Consider the following 18,811-nt stretch of genomic DNA (forward strand, 5'->3'; position numbering starts at 1 on the left):
CCGCTGCGACCCAGTTGCAATTGGACCCGAATGTGGCAGGCACCGGGGATTCGGGGCAACGGGCCAAAGATCCGGGGCTTGGGCCCCGAAGACCAGATGCTAGCGACGTCCCTGGAGGACAGACTATCATGGCAGTGGAGAGATAGTTTACTTTTCTCTGACTTTACTTTGGGAACACTAGCTAGCACCTATGAAACCTAGGAACACTGCCTGGTACCTATAGTAACTGTCACTTAGGGGGACACTGTAGCTGGCACTGAGGCAATAAAGTGCAAGTGGCAAGTACTAACAATCTTCCCATTCTTAAAAAGGGGTTGTCCACTTTTGAAAAACAATACAGCAATACCTATTGAATATTTATTAAAGTATTTTTTAAATATACTTACCGTCTCAAAGGTGCAGATGTCTTCTAATTCCGTCTAGTCTAGTGCCACATGACTCTGCCACCGTTGGAGCTTTTCTCTTCCGCTGATGTCTTGTTCGGTCTTCTTCAATACTGACTTCTGGACGAGCTCCTCTTCCGGTCTTCTTGCTTCTTGCTCTTTCTCTTCTGAATGACGTCTTCTTCCCCTTGCACCAACGCATGCGCAGTAACCTACAATATTTTGCGCATGTGTATTGAAAGCAATTTCATTGCGCATGCGCATAAACAGTAAGTTCATTGCGCCTGTCTTCAAAGCATCCTAAGCCTCCTCAAGAACTGGGCAGGTATTGAGGAGGCTAAGGATGCCTCGAACACAGGCGCAATGTACAGACATTTAATGTGACCGCTATATAAACAATACAGCGTAAAGCTTATTTAAATAAATACAATTGTTTAAACTATAGTCAGGGGACAAAATTACAAGGTAGCAGCATTGCAATGATTTATAAGAAAAAAGAAAGTAGTGGAAAACCCCTTTAAGTATATAGCATAAATGGGACTTTTAGAAAATGTAAACATATAAAATAAATACGCGTGAACATTCCCTGGATGTCAGCAAAGTGACGTTCTGGCTGTTGATGGCTTCAGAAAGGCTTTCCTAGCTAAAATGTTGTCGTGATCATGTCAATTTCTTGGCATGATCATTTTGGTTAGATGCACAGCTGAATAAGGATTGCACTTTATTTGCTTATAATTCCGATGCATTTGTTCTTTTTGCTTTACATGAGAGGAAACAATTGAGCAGGTTCAGTATGAAACTACTAAAATTGTGCAGTTCGATCTCTGTAAGGGTGTTTTTACACATGACAAGTTTTGATATGCTTTTTTTTACATCGATTTTGTGAAATCCTCTGGGTTTTTCTTACCAGAAATCAGACAAAACCGTTACGTGTGAATTTTTTCTTATGATAAATGCCCTAAATAATAACACATTAAGCCATTTCATAAATATGTACTTTTTTCACAGACTTTTTATGCCGAACCTAGTGCCTTTGAAGATTCCAGATGGAGAAAAAGTGGATTTTGATGTAAGTGCATTGATATTTTTAGGTTTGATATTTTCGGTTAATCTTTGTTTTGCATTTGTTAACTAATACTTTATCACAGCAATGTGAAACGTCACTAAGGCCAGGATATGTTAATGTTTTGATGCCTCTTTTTTTTATTAGCTAGAACAAGTTACTGTATAGATACAAAAAAAGGAAAAGTTTTAGGGAGTTTCTTTTCCTCCCTTTAGGGTATGTTCACACAGAAAAAAAATCTACCTCCAAATGTCCCTCAGAATTTTGTAGGCAGTTTTTTAGGAACCTTATTTATGTGTAAAATCCACTTGCGTTTTATTTTACAAACAATAGCATCTAAAACGGCGCTGGTTTTTTTCTGACTTTAATTTATGTCCATGGGAGGTTTAAGAGCAGAATCCGTCCCAATATAGAGCAGGATGTTTTTTTGATTTTTTTCAACGAGCAGAAAAAAATCTGTCCTGAAAAAAGCACCTCTGATTCCGACTGAAATCAATGGGAGGCAGATTTAGGGCGCTATGTGATGCTGATGTAGACACAGAAAACGCATCAAAATCAGCTTAAAAAAAACTTTGTGGAAACATGCCCTTGATGCAGCTTTTAATGTTTTTTTTGTTTTGTTTTAAACAAATTGTCCTGTGTGAACATTGCCTAATATTTAAAATGCCAATTATTTAGTTTAACCCGTTAGTGACCGCCCCATAGTGTTTTTACGGTTGCCACTAACGGGCTTTATTCTGATGCAATAGCCTTTTTACGGCGCTGTATCAGAATAAATAAACAGAGCAGGGAGCCGTTAAATCTCCCTGCTCCCAGCTACCAGAGGTAGCTGAGGGCTGGGGGCATCCCTGCTCAAACAGGTGAGATCGATATCTGTATCGATCTCACCCGTTTAACCCCTCAGATGCGGCGCTCAATAGCGAGCACCGCATCTGAATGGTTTTGGAGAGAGGGAGGGAGCTCCCTCTCTCTCCCATCGACACCCGGCGATATGAGCGCCGAGTGTGTGTCTTCTATAGCAGCCGGGGGCCTAATAAAGGCCCCTAGGTCTGCCTGTTGTTTATGCCTGTTAGGTCATGCCAGGGACATGGCCTAGCAGATGCCTGTCCGTTTTACACGGACATGCATAATACACTGCAATACAAAAGTATTGCAGTGTATTATAAATGTGATCAGATAATCGCATAGTGAAGTCCCCTAGTGGGACTTGTAAAAAGGTAAAAAAAATTTTGGATAAAAAGTGAAAAAAAAATAAAAATGAAAAACCCACTTTTTCCCCTTACAAACTGCTTTATTATTAAAAAACAAAATAAAGTAAAAAAGTTACACATATTTGGTATCGCCGCGTCCGTAACGACCCCAACTATAAACTTATTACATCATTTAACCCGCACCGTGAACGTCGTAAAAAACAAAATAAGAAAACCATGCAAAAATTGCTGTTTTCTTTGAATCGAGCCTTAAAAAAAAATGTGATTAAAAAGTGGTCAAAAAGTCGCATCTACTCCGATATGGTACCGATAAAAACGAAAAGTCGTCCCGCAATAAAAAAAAGCCCTCCTACAACTGCATCAGCAGAAAAATATAAAAGTTATGGCTCTTCAAATATGGAGACACAAAAACAAATAATTTTGAAAAAAAAGTGTTTTCACTGTGTAAAAGTAGTAAAACAAAATATATATCTATATAAATTTGGTATTGTTGCAATCGAAACAACGCACTGAATAAAGTTATTGTTTTATTTGTACCACACGGTATATAGCGTAAATTTAGGACACAAAAAAGTTTGGCGAAATTGCAGTTTTTTTTATATCCCCCCCCCCCCCCAAAAAAAGTTAATTAAAGTTAATCAATAAATTATATGTACGCCAAAATGGTGCTATTAAAATTACAACTTGTCCCGCAAAAAAAAAAGATCTTATACAGCTATGTCGACGCAAACATAAAGAAGTGATAGCTCTTTGAATGAGACGATGGAAAAACATAAAAAATGACTTGGTCATTAAGGTCTAAAATAGGCTGGTCACTAAGGGGTTAAAAAGTTAGAGGTTTATTAATGCAAATGAAAAGTAATAAATATAATGATTTTCCTAATTAAATATCACACCTTTTGGCACTCTTTAGGGGATGTTCATATCTGCGTCGGAGGCTCCGTTAGGGGTTTTTGTCACAGATCCGGCAGAAATTACCGGAAACCATAACGATATTGCTTCCGATAAATCGATGCAACCCATTAAAGTCAATGGGTTATGTTGTCCGACGGCGGTGTCTGTATTGCAAGGTAACCGTTGCGTCTTTCCCTTGTTCTGCTCCTCTGACGGAGCAGAATACCGGAATGCCCTGATACAGATGTGAACAGGGCCTAAGTTTCGGTGGAATTTCTAAACATAATTCGCCAAAAAGCAACAGAAAACCCTTATTTTTCAAATTACCCATATGACAAAATTGTAAAATATAACCTTTATTAAATTATTTTCAAAACAAAAATTAAGCAACCACACAAATATAAAATAACCAATGTGAAGCTGACAGTAAGTGCGCTATACGGCACTGTGCCTTTCTGCATTACAGGTCTATTTGTCAGTTAACACATTGAATTAACATGCGGTCAGCCCCCCCCCCCCCCGACATATTTTGCTAGACGTAGCGTCTTCAGGGGGTTTTGGGCTAATGCCAGCGTGCTCCAAACCTCCCCTTCCTATAAACTTAGGAATTACATATGACGTGCGCATTAGACATTCCCGGACGCGGATCTACTGCGCATGCCTAGGGACGTAGTTTCTAAAGGACTGATTATAAGTGAATAAGTGTAAACATAGTTGAGAGGAGTAAACAAGTTTGTTCAGAATAGTTCAAAATGATCCACTACTGCTAATAATTATCATTGCAAATATTTAGGAAGAGATATTAAAATGTAAATTATACCTGGGAGGTATAGCATTATAGGTAGTACCAGTGGAGCTAAGAGAATTATTGGAAATCAAATTAATTAGATAGTGGATTAACTTAAAGAGGAGAATAAAAAAGGGGGAAAAGAGGAACATTTTTTTTGTGGTTAAATCCTGGGTACACAGCACCAGGACTAAAAAGTAAATTGTTTACAAGTATAATTAAATAGATATATGTAAATTTAAATAAAACTCTCAGGATAATGGCAGGAAAACCCAAGACTAGAATTCCAATAAAGAACAGAAAAGGGTATACAATGCAAGACTGGGAAGGAGGAGATGGATAGTTCGGTCAAAGGAAGGCAACAAAAGTGAAGCCCCCATTCAAACCATTTGAATTTAGTGTACCTAGTCGGTAAATCCAGTGAGCGTCTTCCTGTAATAGTTTTTGATCCAAATTGCCAGCGCTTGGGCCCAGTTTTAATTGGGTAATACCCAAAAATTGGAGCGCCCTAGTATTACCATCATGTGTAGATCTCATATATCTTGATAGAGGTCAAATCCTCTTTCTTACTTATCGTACTTAGAAGTTTGGAGATTCTTCTCCTTATTTGTTGGATGGTCATGAAAAACATTATGTATAATTAATAAATTGCCTGATTTCATAGGATGTTCCATCCAAAGGGTTGCAGAAGGTCTTGGTGGTGGGCATAAGTGGGCAAAATAAGCACCTCCCACAAGGGTGAGAACCTTTTACCGCAGATGAGAGCCAAGTACTTTGTGTATTCGATCGTCTGGAGTAATGACTGAACCAGCAAATCACAAAGGTTTTTCCCTCTATGATTTGTTAAGCTTGGGGTGGTAGAGATTGCATAACATATCGGTGTCAGCTTATAGGATAGGCCAATGTTTTTGGAGGATATTAGTTACTTGGGAGGATCAAATGTAAATTTGTCCCTATACACCTAATATTAGAGACTTAACCCCTTAAGGACGCAGCCTAGTTTTGGCCTTAAGGCTCAGAGCCCATTTTTCAAATCTGACATATTTCACTTTATGTGGTAATAACGTGGGAATGCTTAAACCTACCCAAGCGATTCTGAGATTGTTTTCTCAAGACACATTGGGCTTCATGTTCGTGGTAAAATTTGGTCGATATATTCAGTGTTTATTGGTGAAAAATTGCAAAATTTAGAGAAAATTTTGAAAAAATTGCATTTTTCAGAATTTAAATGCATCTGCTTGTAAAACAGACGGTTATACCACCCACAATAGTCACTAGTTCACATTTCCCATATGTCTACTTTAGATTGGCATCGTTTTTTGAACATTCTTTTATTTTTCTTGGACGTTACAAGGCTTAGAACATAAACAGCAATTTCTCATATTTTTAAGAAAATGTCAAATGCCTTTTATTTAAGGTACCTGTTCAGTTCTGAAGTGGCTTTGAGGGGCCTATGTATTAGAAACCCTGATAAAACACCCCATTTTAAAAACTAGACCCCTCAAAGTATTCAAAACAGCATTTAGAAAGTTTTTTAACCCTTCAGGCATTTCACAGGAATTAAAGCAAAGTGGAGGTGAACTTTGCAAATTTCATTTTTCTTGCGGAATTTCAATTTTATTCATTTTTTTTTCTGTAACACAGAAGGTTTTACCAGAGAAACACTACTAAATATGTATTGTCCAGATTCTGCAGTTTTTAGAAATGTCCCACGTGTGGCCCTACTGCGCTCGTGGACTAAAACACAAGCCCTAGAAGCAAAGAAGCACCTAGTGCATTTTGAGTCCTCTTTTTTATTAGAATATATTTTAGGCAGCATGCCAGGTTTGAAGAGGTGTTGAGGTGTCAAAACAGTAGGAATCCCCCAATAGTGACCCCATTTTGGAAACTACACCCCTCAAGGAATTCATTTATTGTTGTTGTTACCATTTTGACCACACAGTTTTTTCACAGCACGTATTTGAATCGGGCTGTGAAATGAAAAAAATGTCATTTTTTCCAATAAAATGTAATTTGTGATCAAAATTTCTTATTTTCACAGGGAACAAAATACCCCATTTGGTTGCCCAATTTGTCCTTAGTGTGGCAATACCCCATATGTGGTGCTAAACTGCCGTTTGGGCCCATGGGAGGGCTCAGAAGGAAAGGAGCGCTATATGTTTGTTGGAGTCCAGATTTTGCTGGATTGGTTTTCGGGTGCCATGTCGCATTAGCAGAGCCTCAGGGGTATCAAAGCAATGGAAACCCACCAAAAGTGACCCCATTTTGGAAACTACACCCCTCAAGGAATTAATTCATGGTTGTTGTTAGCATTTTGAGCACACAGTTTTTTCACAGCACCTATTTCAATTGGGCTGTGACATTAAAAAAATGTCATTTTTTCCAATAAGATGTAATTTTTTATTAAAATTTCTTATTTTCACAGGGAACAAAATGCTCAATTTTGTTGCCCAATTTCTCCTGAGTGCAGCAATACCCCATTTGTGGCAATAAACTGCCGTTTGGGCCCATGGGAGGCCACAGAAGGGAAGGAGCGCTGTGTGTTCTTTGGAGTCCAGATTTTGCTGGATTGGTTTTCGGCTGCCATGTCGCATTTGCAGAGCCCCAGAGGTATCAAAGCAATGGAAACCCACCAGAAGTGACCCCATTTTGGAAACTACACCCCTCAAGGAATTCATTTATGGGTAATGTGACGCTTTAGACCCCATAGTTTCTTCACAGAACTTATTTGAATTGGGCTGGGAATTAAAAAAATATATATTTTTTCCAATTATATGTAATTTTAGCTCAAAAATTCTTATTTTCACAAGAAATAAAATACTCCATTTTGTTGCCCAATTTGTCCTGAGTGCGGCAATACCCCATTTGTGGTGATAAACTGCCGTTTGGCCCCTTGGGAGGGCTCAGAAGGAAAGGAGCGCTGTGTGTTCTTTGGAGTCCAGATTTTGCTGGATTGGTTTTCGGGTGCCATGTCGCATTTGCAGAGCCCCAGAGCTATCAAAGCAATAGAAACCAATCACAAATGACCCCATTTTGGAAACTACACCCCTCAAGGAATTCATTTATGGGTGTTGTGACTCTTTTGACCCCATAGTTTTTTCACAGAACTAATTTGAATTGGGCTGGGAATGAAAACAAAATTTTTTTTTTCAAATAATATGTAGTTTTGGCTGAAAATTTCTTATTTTCACAAGAAACAAAATACCCCATTCTGTTGCGCAATTTGTTCTGAGGGCCGCAATACCCCATTTGTTGTGTTAAACTGCCGTTTGGGCCCATGGGAGGGCTCAGAAGGAAAGGACCACCATTTGGCCTACTGGGGATTTTCTAGTGCGAAGTCATGTATGCAGAAGCACCTGAGGTACCAGTACAGTTGAAACCCGCAAGAAGTGACCCCGTTTTAAAAACTACACCCTTAAGGCATTCATCTAAAGGTGTAGTGAGCATTTTGACCGGAGACCTACACCCCATAAACTGTAATGTGGGTTCTCCCGGGTATGGCAATACCCTACATGTGGCTGTTATCAGCTGCCTGGGCACACAGCAGGGCTCAGAGGAGAAAGACGAGGGGGGATAAGCTGTGCGGATTGCATCAGGGTAAGTAAAATTGGGGTAAATTATAAACCAAGGGATGTATGATAAATTTTAAAACACTTTCATACAGAGCTCTGGTTATTCGGGACACGTGTCACATTAATATATTGTGTCATCCCTTATCGCCCTCTTATAGCAGACTTTGCACCTCTTTTGACTTTTTCCCTTCTTGCCAGTTTGGGGAACTTCCCCTGGAAAGTGTTGCCGCCCTGGTACGATGCGTGTGGCCCCGCTTCCAGAAGTACTGGGTGCCCCCCCTTCTTGGTCCCTAAAGATTAGGTTCTTGATAATCACCTCTTGAAATTCCTGGAAAGTTCCCGTCTGGCCTGCACATCGACATAGCACGTACGCATTGTACAAAGCCATCTGTATGATGTGCATGGCCAGCTTCTTATACCACACCGCATGGCGCTGTAGGGCTTCAGGGCTTGATCTTACAAGTCCATCCCTCCCATGTACCTATTGTAGTCCAGGATGCAGTCTGGTTTGGGGGTGGCCTTTCCTTCATATATCCTAAACCTGTAGGTATACCCTGATGCACTCTCGCAGCCTATACATCTTCACGCCATACCTTGCCCTCTTACCCGGCAGGTACTCGCGGAATTGAACCCTCCCTTTAAAATGTACCAGGGACTCATCAATAGAAATACACTTCTCGGGGTGTATGCTGGGGAAAACCGGGCACTGGAACGGTCTAATAGGGGTCTCCGTTTATACAAACGGTCAAAACTGGGGTCATCTCGGGGTGGGCACGGCTCATTATCAGTATAATGTAAGAAGCGAAGTATTGCCTCATTTATTTATTTTTTTAGGTTCCAGTTCAGTTCTGAAGTTGCTTTGAGGGGCCCATATATTAGAAACCCCTATGAAATACCCCATTTTAGAAACTAGACCCCTCAAAGTATTCACAACAGCATTTAGAAAGTTTATGAACCCTTTAGGTGTTTCACAAAAATATAGAGCAAAGTAGAGGTGAAATTTAAATTTTTTTTTTTGTCAGAAAATCCTCTTTATACCATTTTTTTTATAACACAAAAGGATTTATCAGTGAAACGCAAATTAATACCTATTGCCCAGATTCTGCAGTTTTGAGAAATATCCCACATGTGGCCCTAGTGCGGTAATGGACTGAAGCACCGTCCTCCGAAGCAAAGGAGCACCCAGTGGATTTTGAGGCCTCTTTTTTATTAGGCACCATGTCCGGTTTGAAGAGGTCTTGTGGTGTCAAAACATTGGGAACCCCCCAAAAGTGACCCCAATTTGGAAACTAGACCCCTTGAGGAATCCATTGTAGTTTTCTTGGGGTGCATGCGGCTTTTTGATCAGTTTTTATTCTATTTTTAGGTGGCGCGGTGACTAAAAAACAGCAATTCTACTATTGTTTTTTTTATTTTATTTTTTTACAGCGTTCACCGTGCGCTATAAATAAAATATTCACTTTATTCTGCGGGGCGATACGATTACGGCGATACCATATGTTTATAGTTTTTTTTTATGTCTTATGGCGTTTGCACAATAAAATACGTTTTGTAAACAATCATTCACTTTTTGTGTTACCTTATTCTAAGAGCCATAACGTTTTTATTTTTCAATCAATCAAGCCGTGCGAGGACTTATTTTTTGCGTAACGAACTGTAGTTTCGATCAGTACCATTTTTAGGTACATGCGACTTTTTGATCTCTTTTTATTCCATTTTTTGGGAGGTGAAGTGACCAAAGAATTGTGATTGTGGTACGGTTTATTATTATTTTATTTTACGGCGTTCATCGTGCGGGATAAATAACAAAATAGTTTTGTAGTTCAGGCCGTTACGGACGCGGCGATACCAATTATGTATAGTTTATTTTGTTTGTTTATATATTTTTATTAATAATAAATGACTGATAAGGGAAACAGGGGGATTTTTACTTTTATTACTTTTAAAACTTTTATTTTCTTATTTTTACACATCTTTTTTTAACTTTTTTTTTACTGTATTACTTTGTCCCACTAGGGGACTTGAGGGCAGGAGGCCCTGATCGCTATTCTAATACACTGCACTACATGCGTAGTGCAGTGTATTAGAACTGTCAGCTACTCACTGACAGCAAGCATAGTGGGTCCTGACATTGTCAGGACCCACTAGGCTTCCGTCTATGGCATAGCCGGACGCCATTGTTTGGTGTCCGGTTGCCATAGTCACCATCGCCGGCCGCTATCGCGTAGCAGGCCGGCGATGGCAGCTTAACCCCTAAAAAGCCGCGATCTCTATAGAACGCGACTTTTAAGGGGTTAATCAGCGGGGACACAGCGATCGGTCCCCGCTGTAGGAGCTGTGACAGCTGCTGAACAAGACAGCAGCGTCACAGCTCCTGTATGTGTCGGGAGGACGGCCGAAACGGCCGTTACTCCCGTGACGTACTATTACGTCATGGAGCGCGAACGATACAGCTGCCATGACGTAATAGTACGTCAAGGAGCGGGAAGGGGTTAATTAAGTGCCATATAGAGCACCTACTGTGTGTTTCACATTGGTTATTTTATATATGTGTGGTTGCTTAGTTTTCTTTTGAATAGAATTTAGTAAAGGTTTTATTTTACAATTTCGTCATATGGGTAGTTGGAAAATAAGGGGTTTCCCTTGCCTTTTGGCAAATTATGTATAGATATTGTTCATGGGCCCACGGACTACCAGGGTCTTCCTAATGTTTTGCTGGTAATCAAATGGGATAATTACCCATTTATTTTGACCCTATCTTTCCCACTGCAGAATTTCCCTGTCCTTAACAGCCTATGGTGATGGCAGTTTTTTTAGCTAAAAAATATTATCCAGATAGTCTGTCTGCTGAGGCAATATATGTCTTCTCCAGCGATAATATGCCACTTCATCAGTTTGATATTCAAACTGCTTTTAGGGATTTGCAATAAACATACTAGCAACATATTAGATCCTGTTGGGAAACATATATCCAACAAAAAATTGTATATAGCGGGTTACGTATTAACATTACACCAAACTCCTGTCATAGCGCCATAGCTTTCAAAAAGGGCTGGGAGGAGCTCCTGACAGATAACTCCTTGCGTATGTTAACTTCCTCTTAGACTTTGAAAAACGAAACTTTACCATAATCAGTCTTCAACTTGAAAAGGAAATTGAGGACATTAAGGTGTTTAATTCATTGCCTGAGTTTAACAACTTCAAAATTAAATTGCAAATATATATTGAGAATTTAAAAGATCAATATATAAAAGATCAAAGATAGAAAACATCGTAAAGACATACGACATCCCAGAGATTTTGACACAGGATAAGCCTATACCTATAAAGCATGAATACATTCAATCCCCGGTACAGGAAATAAATTTACAGATTTCTCTGGATCTGACATTTCAGGCACGGACAAATCTAAGCAATCTAGTGACAACGCTAGATTAGGCACGTAAAATCAAAAATAGAAGATTTAATCCACCAGAGAACTTCTATACCACCTAAGGTATCCAATACATTGTGTCAAGAAAATCATGCCCAAGGTAGCTCCTCTATCACCTCCTTCTTATCCTCCTCAAATTCTCTCTCCTTAGGCCTCGTTCACATTTGCGCTAGGGCTCCGTTCCGATCTTCCGTCTGAGCTTTCCGTTGGAACGGAGCCCTGACAGTATAGCTGACAGCTATTCACCAGTTGTACAGGGTGGGCCATTTATATGGATACACCTAAATAAAATGGGAATAGTTGGTGATATTAACTTCCTGTTTGTGGCACATTAGTATATGGGAGGGGGGAAACTTTTCAAGCTGGGTGTTGACCATGGCGGCCATTTTGAAGTCGGCCATTTTGTATCCAACTTTAGTTTTTTCAATGGGAAGAGGGTCATGTGACACATCAAACTTATCGAGAATTTCACAAGAAAAACAATGGTGTGCTTGGTTTTAACGTTACTTTATTCTTTCATGAGTTATTTACAAGTTTCTGACCACTTATAAAATGTGTTCAAAGTGCTGCCCATTGTGTTAGATTGTCAATGTAACCCTCTTCTCCCAATCTTCACACACTGATAGCAACACCGCAGAAGAAATGCCTCCCGATCTGACCCCCTTAGACTTTTATCTTTGGGGTGATCTGAAGGCAATTGTCTATGCTGTGAAGATACGAGATGTGCAGCAACTGAAACTACGGATACTGGAAGCCTGTGCTAGCATTTCTTCTTCTGTGTTCGCAGTGTGCTGTCGCCATTTCTTTGTCTGCTGTATATTTGCAGTCACAGGTGTTCTTGCACCTGCATACACATTTTGTATCATTATGTTGGAATGTGCTATTCAAACTTTTGTTGTGTTTTATGTGATTCATATATGTGGGGTTAGTGACTGCCTCCATTTTTGTTCTTGCACTCCTCCCATTCTGCCCTGGGTGATTTTAATTAGTTTAATGCTGGTTCTTACCATCCCCAGATATATATGTAGGCTAAGGCCTCATGCACACGACCGTAAAAACTCCCGTTATTACGGGTCGTAATCACGACCCGTAATAACGGGCTCATAGACTTCTATTGGCGACGGGTGCCTTCCCGTTTTCTCACGGGAAGGTGCCCGTGCCGTTGAAAAAGATAGAACATGTCCTATTTCTGGCCGTAATAACGGCACGGACAGTCCATAGAAGTCTATGGAGCTCTCGTAATAACGGGTGGCTACATGTGTGCACCCGTCATTACGGCAGCGTTGCTAAGCGACGTCAGTAAATAGTCACTGTCCAGGGAGCTGAAAGAGTTAACTGATCGGCAGTAACTCTTTCAGCACCCTGGACAGTGACTACCGATCAGTATAAACCTGTAAAAACTAAAAATAAAAGACGTTCATACTTACCGGCAACTTCCTGCTTCCTCCAGTCCGGTCTCCCGCCCGTTGCCTTGGTGACGCGTCCCTCTCGACATCCGGCCCGACGTCCTGGATGACGTTTCAGGCCATGTGACCGCTGCAGCCAATCACAGGTCAATCACAGGCTGCAGCGGTCACATGGACTGCCGCGTCATCCAGGGATGTCGGGCTGGATGTGAAGAGAGGGACGCGTCACCAAGACAACGGCCGGGTAAGTATGAATTTCTTTAACTTTTATTACAGAAAAGGCTGTCCCTTCTCTCTATCCTGCACTGATAGAGAGAAGGGGCTGCCGATTAGTGCAGTGCTATTTTGCCGCCAAAAACGTGCTCGTAAATACGGGTGGAATACGTGTGACACCGGACCCATATTTACGAGCACGGGTTCGTAAATACTGGTGCAAAACGGGTGGAATACGTGTGACACCGGACCCGTATTTACGCCAGTATTTACGGGTGGGAAAAAATACGGTCGTGTGCATGAGGCCTTAGTCCCAGTTCTAGGTGTATGTGCATAGTAGGTCCCCACCTTACAGAGGTCGCCTTGTTGTGGCAGTTGGGCAAACACTTTTTGATCAAAATGTGCACTAAGAACCTCCCTATTTGTAAGTAGATTTAGCAGTAATGCATATTTATTTATATTTAGTGGCTTAGGTGGCATTAGTGTTCGCAGTGTGCTGTCGCCATTTCTTTGTCTGCTATATCCACAGGATATGTCATAAATATCAGATTGATGCGGGCCCCACCTATGGGACCTGCACCTATCTCTAGAACCGGGCCCCCTAAACCCCATTCTACCTTTTGTCTGCTCTCGCTGCCTCCTGGCCACTTTATGGTTATATGCTCGGGAATTACGAAAAATTGCCGTAACTCCCATAGTAGTGAATGGCAGATACGGGAGCAGTGTAGCATGCTAGCTACGCTGTTTCCATAACTACCATTCCGTTCCATTGGGACTTAGGGAAACAGCCTAGCTCAGTGAGCTATGCTGTTTTCATAACTCCCGTCCATGTAACCTTTTTCGTGGTCGGAATTCACCTGGTTCAGCCGCAAAACAGAGCAGCAGAACGGTTTTATGGGGAGCCCCGCTCCGGAGATAGGTGCAGGTCCCAGAGGTAGGACCCACATCTATCTGACATTTATGACATACCATGTGGATATGTCATAAATGTCTCTCATGGGAAAACCCCTTTAAGGCTCAGACCCTATTTTTCAAATCTGAAATGTGTCACTTTATGTGGTAATAACTTTGGAATGCTTTTGGTAATCCAAGCGATTCTGAGATTTTATCGTGAGACGTTGTACTTTATGTTAGTGGTAAAATGTTGTCAATACCTTCAGTCTTTATTTGTGAAAAATAGCAAAATTTTGAGAAAATTTGCAAAAAATATAATTTTTCTGAATTTAAATGCATCTGCTTGTAAGACACGTAGTTAGTTATACCACACCAAATAGTTACTAATTAACATTTCCAATATGTCTATTTTTTTAGCATGGGTTTTTGGACATTGTTTTATTTTTCTAGAACGTTACAAGGCTTGGCACTTTAGCAGCAATTTCTCACATTTTCAAGTACATTTCAAAACCTTTTCTTAGGGACCAGTTCAGTTCTGAATTGGCTTTGAGGGACCTATATTAGAAACCTCCATAAACCCCCCATTTTTAAAACTGGACCCCTCAAAGTCTTCAAACCAGCATTTAGAAAGTTTCTTTGCCCTTTATGTGTTTCACAGCTATTAAAGCAAACTGGAGATTAAATTTGAAAATACATTTTTTCTTGCAGAAATTCAATTTTAATTCATTTTCTTTTCTGTAACACAGACATTTTTACCAGAGAAACACAACTAAATATTTATTGCCCAGATTCTGCAGTATTTAGAACACTACTGATCTAAAACACAGGACTCAGAAGCAGTGCCAGCTCCAGGTTTATGTGGGCCATTGGGTGACACAGACTTTGCGGGGGGAACTGACGGCGGCGGTAAAATGGCAGGAAACGTCACTTGGTGCCCCCATAAAGAAGTTAGGCCCCCAGTTTGAACCCCCATAAATTTAGTGCACTCTGTAAATAGTGCCACACAGCCTCACTCCCAGGCAGTGCCATGCAGCCCACCCTCCTAGGTAGTGCCACACTGCTCCCCCACCCTGGTAATGCGACCCTGCCCCCCTCCCAGGTAGTTCCACACTGCCCCCCCTCCCAGGTGGTTCCACACTGCCCCCCTTCCCAGGTAGTTCCACACTGCCCCCTCCAAAGTAGTGCCACACTGCCCCCTCTTCCCTGGTAGTGCCAAACTGCCCCCTCTTCCCTGGTAGCGCCACACTGCCCCCTCCCTGGTAGTGCCACACAGCCCCCTCCTTTCTGGTAGTGCCACACAACCCCCTCCCAGGTAGTGCCACACAGCCTCCCCTCTCCGGTAGTGCCACACAACTCCCCTCCCTGTAGGTAGCGCCACACAGACCCCTCCCTGTAGGTAGCGCCTTTGGGGCTCCGTGTAGGAGTGGCTGGGGATCACGCTTCAGGAGAAGCCCCTGACGTCACTGTCCATATGTAGAAAGTGTCGTCAGGGGCAACCCCAGAGCCATAGTCCCAGGCAGAGCACTACTAGCACTCTGCCTGGGACTCCTGCACTCCTCCTGACATCACTGTCCATATATGACAGTGGCAGAGCGCTAGTAAAGGCTCTGCTCCGGTACTCCGGCTCTGGGGAAACCCCTGACATCACCTGTACATATATGGATAGTGATGTCAGGGGCAACCCCAGAGACAAAGTCCCTGGCAGAGCGCTACCAGCACTCTGCCTCATACACTGCTCTGCTCCTGACATCACTGTCTATATATGGACAGTAATGTCAGGGGCTTCCCCAAAGAAAGGGTCCCGGAGCAGAGCCGCTCCTAGCGCTCTGCCTGGGACTCCTTCTCTCCTCCTGACATCACTATTCATATACGGACAGTGATATCTGGGGCTTCCCCAGAGCTGGAGTCACGAGCACAGCGCTAGAAGCTACTAGGACTCTGCGTGGGAGTCTGTAGCGTAGTAAATGGCAGAGCAGGGAGATACCTCCCTGCTCTGCCTTAGTGTTCAATAGTATCTTCATCCTAAGGACACAGATATTATTGAATGCGGCGTCGCTACCGTTCTAGTGGCCATAGCGGCTGCTAGCAGGGCCACTGGGCATGAGGGAGGGGGCCATGACGGCGGGTGGCACAGGCCCCCTAATGCTGTGGGCCCTATGGCAGCTGCTATGGCTGCTACAGCAGTAGTTACTCCGCCTCCTAGAGGAGGGCTCCCTCTAGATGCAGAAGCATTCCACTCTTAGAGGGGCCATGACGCAGCATCAGCACCCGGCGGCCGTGTGGGGCCCCCCCAAGGGTAGTGGGCCCCGGCACTTGCCAGGGAGCTTACGCCGGCCCTGCTCAGAAGCAAAGGAGCACCTAGTGGATTTTGGGGCCTCTCTTTTTATCAGAATATAATTAAGGCACCATGCCAGGTTTGAAGAGGTCTTGTGGTGCCAAAACATAGAAAACAACCCCAAAAAGACCCCATTTTGGAAATTACACCCCTCAAGGAATTCATTTATGGGTGTTGTGGTCATTATGATCTCACAGTTTTTTCACGGAACTAATTTGAATTGGGCTGTGAAACGAAAAAAAATATATATATATTTTTTTTTTCAATTATATGTCGCTTTTGCTTAAAATGTCTTATTTTCACAAAGAGCCCCTGAGGTACCAGTACAGTTGAAACCCCTGAGAAGTTACCCCATTTTGAATACGACACCCCTTAAGGCATTCATCTAGTGGGGCAGTGAGCATTTTAACCCCACAGGTATTGTGTAAAAAGTAACGCGCAGCAGATGGTGCAGAGTGAGATTTGCAATTTTCTATACATATGTCATTTCAGTGAGCGATATATTGTGCTTAGCATGTGGGTTCTCCCGGGTACGGCAATACCCTACATGTGGCTGTTATCTGCTGCCTGGGCACACGGCAGGGCTCAGAAAGTAAAGATGAGGGGCATAAACTGTGCGGAGTGTATCAGGGTAAATAAAACGGGTAAAATTAAAAATCAATGGTTGTATGATTCATTTTAAAACACTCTTTCATACAGAGCTCTGGTTTCATGACATATGACGCATCGGTATATTGTGTCCTTCCTTATCCCCCTCTTTTAACAGACTCTGCACCTCTTTTGACTCTTTCCCTTCCGACCAGTTTGGGGAACTTCTCCTAGAAAGTGTTGCCCTGGTACCATGCGTGTGGCCTCGCTTATAGAAGTACTGGGTGCCCCGACCTTCCTGGTCCTAAAAATTAGGTTCTTGATAACTATTACTTGAAATTCCAAGAAAGTTCCCCTCTGGCCTGCACATCGATGTAACATGTATGCATTGTACAATGCAATCTGTATGATGTGCACAGATAACTTCTTATATCACACCCCTGATTTCTGCATTGCGCTGTATGGTTTCAGGGCTTGATCTGACAAGTCCACTCCTCCCATGTACCTATTGTAGTCCAGTATACAGTCTGGCTTTGGGGTGTCTATAATGGTACCTCGTACTGGTACGTGGGTACCGGTGTGGCCATGTATTGTTGTCAATTCAAGGACATGTCTCTTGTACTTGACACACAATATGTTGCTGCTGGATTGTGCCCTGCTCTCACCCCTTCTGAGTATTTGCCCACGCAGTGTTTTAGGGAGGCCTCTCAGACTTTTTCTAGCAGTGCCACATACCGCAATACTTCTGGAAGCTATTCACTTAAAGACTGGGATACTGGTATAAATATTATCCAAGTAGATATGGTAACTCTGGTCCAGCAGTAGGTGCACCAAATCCCCACAATTTTTGCGTTAACACCCAGTAAAGGAGAGGGGGGGGGGGGTAAGCTCGGGCTTACTGAATCATGGCGTCCTTCCCTTCATATAGCCTAAATTTGTAAGTATACCCTGATGCACTCTCGCACAGCTTATACATTTTCACACCATACCTTGCCCTCTTACTCGGCAGGTACTGGCGGAATTGAAGCCTCCCTTTAAAATGCACCTGGGACTCATTAATAGAAATACACTTCTCTGGGGTGTATGCATGGACAAACTGGTCACTGAAGTGGTGTAATTTGGCTCTCAGTTTATACAAACGGTCAAAACTGGGTTAATCTCAGGGTGGGTACTTTACCTAGATGGAGGATACCAAGCAGTTCCCTAAAGAAATTATTATTGGTAAATGGCCCTTCACAATGGAATACGGGCACTATCGGGAACCAGGCCACAGGCCTGTGATACGCATGGTGGTAACGGTGAGCCCGCTGAATGAGAAACAAAACCTATAAATTGGAGTCTGACACACGAAAAGTTAATTAAAACAATGAAAGTTTATTAGATCAATTAAAATAAACAAACGTGTAAAAACATAGAGATGATGCCACAAGAAAAAATGGACAGCCAGAATATACATCACAGAGCGGCACTGTATGGACCGACTACACACACCTGGTCTAATACAAATACATATTTGATGAAATTGTGTGTAGAAAGCACACTATATATCAATCCCAAGTGCTGAGTACAGGATGCAACAACGATGCGTTCGCTATGTAATTTCACTGTATGATATATCTGGGACATCAGCCCATACGTGGTTACAGTGCATTGCAAGAAAGGGTATCCACATCGCAAGTAAAACAAGTAATAACTGTTGCACGTGTAAGAATGTCACTTACCCATCTCAAAGTACAGATGTCTGGCATCTGTACTTTGAGATGGGTAAGTGACATTCTTACACGTGCAACAGTTATTACTTGTTTTACTTGCGATGTGGATACCCTTTCTTGTAATGCACTGTAACCACGTATGGGCTGATGTCCCAGATATATCATACAGTGAAATTACATAGCGAACGCATCGTTGTTGCATCCTGTACTCAGCACTTGGGATTGATATATAGTGTGCTTTCTACACACAATTTCATCAAATATGTATTTGTATTAGACCAGGTGTGTGTAGTCGGTCCATACAGTGCCGCTCTGTGATG

The 18,811-nt window shown here is 42.1% G+C and overlaps 1 protein-coding gene across 1 annotated transcript in view; it reads left to right on the top strand.

Moving 5' to 3' along the window:
• LOC142760544 (troponin T, cardiac muscle-like) overlaps positions 1 to 18,811 on the top strand; it is a 200,045-nt gene that overhangs the window by 36,893 nt on the left and 144,341 nt on the right. The window contains exon 3 of the mRNA XM_075863736.1: positions 1,392 to 1,452. Coding sequence (XP_075719851.1) covers positions 1,392 to 1,452 — 61 coding nt within the window. The remainder of the gene's footprint in view (positions 1 to 1,391; positions 1,453 to 18,811) is intronic.

This window comes from Rhinoderma darwinii, chromosome 4, assembly GCF_050947455.1.
Source record: "Rhinoderma darwinii isolate aRhiDar2 chromosome 4, aRhiDar2.hap1, whole genome shotgun sequence".
NCBI lineage: Eukaryota > Metazoa > Chordata > Amphibia > Anura > Rhinodermatidae > Rhinoderma > Rhinoderma darwinii.